The sequence below is a fragment of the Bos mutus genome, unplaced genomic scaffold, assembly GCF_027580195.1.
Source record: "Bos mutus isolate GX-2022 unplaced genomic scaffold, NWIPB_WYAK_1.1 CTG200, whole genome shotgun sequence".
NCBI classification, from domain to species: domain Eukaryota; kingdom Metazoa; phylum Chordata; class Mammalia; order Artiodactyla; family Bovidae; genus Bos; species Bos mutus.
Window position 1 is genome coordinate 368,246 of NW_027219453.1, and position 2,814 is coordinate 371,059.

The 2,814-nt window shown below is 42.4% G+C and overlaps 1 protein-coding gene across 1 annotated transcript; it reads right to left on the reverse strand.

Annotated features, from left to right (window-relative positions):
• Positions 1–1,361: 1,361 nt before the first annotated feature.
• On the reverse strand, positions 1,362–2,315 carry LOC102273262 (olfactory receptor 51J1). The gene has a single exon (XM_014481522.2). The coding sequence runs from the start codon at positions 2,313–2,315 to the stop codon at positions 1,362–1,364; it is 954 nt and encodes a 317-aa protein (XP_014337008.2).
• Positions 2,316–2,814: the final 499 nt, after the last annotated feature.

Genomic DNA, 2,814 nt, shown 5'->3' on the forward strand with positions numbered 1-2,814 from the left:
ATTTAAAACTGGTTCTAAACACCATTTTGGGAAGCATAAACTTGAACCCTGTAGTGGCAGAAAAAAAATAGTTTCTAAGTTCCATGAGGAGCTTAGTTTCTTTTGTCCTCACATTGTACCTAGGGTCTAGATTTGTGGAATAAGTAAACAAACTTCTTTCTGACCCACTGAGTTTGTTCAATTAATGATATTTGACTGACTACTGGGAGGATTCAAAGAGCTTCAGTTCTTGCTTACTTGACAGTATAGTTTAAGCTTTTATGCTGGAGTTTGATCCAACAGGATTCCACTGCTAATTTTTGGATGTATAGGTTTCAGTAAGATACTTACTATATCTAAGCATCAGTTTTCACCTGAAAAATAATAATTGCATTGACTATAACTCATAGGACTTTTGTGGGAAGTAATTGAAATAATGAATATAAACTTCCTAGTGTACATTTTCATCTCAAAATTCTTAGTTACTTTCCATAAAATATAAATGTTACATGTTTACATTATTCCAAATATCTGCAAAGAAATATCAAATCAGATAGAGCATATTAATGTCCACAAAGAGGATTTTGCTTTTTTGAAAGATGCTGGGTTATGGGTGGGAGACCTTCAGACTTCTGCATAATGAGCAAGATTTGTAATCTTCAGACTCCTAACTTGGGAGTCTCAGTGAGAATGAGTGAATGCTACACTGGAGCCAGTACTGAAAGTCTGTGGAGCGAACTACTTAGTATGTCCTTCTGCTATTGAGCTTGGGTACCAACAACTCAAGAAAATGTAAATCCTTGCACTTTCTCTTTTCCTAGAATAGTTGACTCAATAGATTTCCCAGGACATCTTCTGATTTCTGATTACATTTTTTCCTTATGTGGAGTTCTATGTCTTCATAAACAATCCTTCTGGCATTCTTGTTCCATCTATGCAAGGTATTGCACACAACATGTTTTAAAATGACATCAATTCTTTATACTGTTCTGTCATACATAATCCCTTTCCATTTGCATCCCAACTCCTGTCCACTGCCATATTATAAGATAACCTCCTCTTGTGCTCAGTCACTTCAGTTATATCCGGCTCTTTGCTACCCTGTGGACTGTAGTGAGCCAGGCTCCTCTGTCCATGGGATTCTCCAGGCAAGAATACTGGAGTGGGTTGTCATTTCCTCCTCCAGGGGATCTTCCCAACCCAAGGATCAAACCCACGTCTCCTGAGGCTCCTGAATTGCAGGAGGATTCTTTACTTCTGAGCCACCAGGGACGCCTAACCTCCTGTTAGACACCATATTTTAAGATAACATCATTTGTATAATATGCAAGCTGGGACCACCTGTGATTATAGAAAAAGTCTCTTTCTACTTTGTCCTTTGTCTAAACTCTGGCTTTCTTCTCTGATAATATCCAGGAAATGCCACGATGGATTTCCTTGGTCTTAATGCTGTAGACAATGGGATTGACAACAGGTGGTAAAAAGAGGTAAGCATTGGCCATCATAGCATGGAGCAAAGCGGACACATGATATCCAAGGTGGTGCACCGTAGACAAGCCAATCATAGGCACATAGTAAGAGAATACTGCACAGACGTGTGAGCTACATGTGCTGAGTGCCTTCCTCCGCCCCTCCCCAGTGGCAATGCTTAGTACAGTGTGGAGTATGAACCCATAGGAGACCACAATAAGGAGTGAATCAAGCCCAAAGGTGGAAGTAACAATGAAAAGCCCATAGATATTGTTGATAGTAGTATCCCCACAAGGTAGATGGATAAGGTTGGGGTGAAGACAATAGGAATGGGAGAGGATATTATGGCCACAGAAGGTCGGGTGCCTTAGGAGAATGGTCAGTGGGGCCATGAGCACAATGCTTTTCAGCCCAATACCAGCTGCCATGCCAAAAATGCGGGGCACGGTTAGGATGGCTGTATAGCGCAGTGGATTGTAGATGGCCACAAATCGGTCAACAGACATGGAGAGCAACACAGTGGACTCCATAATGGAGAACGAATGGATGGAGAACATCTGGAGAAGGCATGCATTGAAACTAATCTCAGTGATACCAAAAAGGAAAACACCTAGCACTGTAGGCAGAGTGGATGCAGAGACACTGACTTCAGCCAGTGCCAGCATGGCAAGGAAAAGGTACATGGGCTGGTGTAGAGCGGTGTCTGTCCTGATGACATGAAGAATGGTGCCATTCCCAAGGAAGATGATAATGTACATCAAGCAGAAGGGGATGGATATCCAGATGTGCTCTGCCTCCAGTCCTGGGATGCCAACCAGAATGAACATTGTAGGTAGGGACTCCAAAGTACTACTGGAGTTCCTCATGTTGAAATCTCACTCAGTAAGATCAGTGCTTCCTTGATAATTAAAAGCAAACTAGTGAGATGACATCATAGTGGAGACTGGCTCCTGGACACTAAGGAAAGGGAAGAACAAGACAAAGTCACAGATTAATGTGGTTAAGTGTCTCATGGCTGAAAACTGACAGATGATCATCATCAGGAAATTCCCACTTACAAGGAGGTGATAGCATCCAATGGGAGGAAGTTCAAGGTTAGTAGAAAATTATCCCTATGAATGGTAGTGCCCTTGAATCTGCTAAGGGAGAAATGGCTGTCAAGTCTTGGTACGAAAATGCGTGAGCCTGGAAAGCTGCTGTGGAGAAGGCGTGTATAGGCAAACTCAGCATACTGTCTGCTGTGCTTAGTCACTCAGTCCTATCTGATTCTTTTCTGTCCATGAGGATTCTCCAGGCAAGAATACTGGAGTGGGTTGCTACACCCTCCTCTAGGGAATCTTCCCAACCCAGAGATTGGACCCAGGT

What these genes read in the sequence shown, in the direction of transcription:
- LOC102273262 (XM_014481522.2), bottom strand. Translation starts at nt 2,315, where the DNA reads ATGAGGAACTCCAGTAGTACTTTGGAGTCCCTACCTACAATGTTCATT.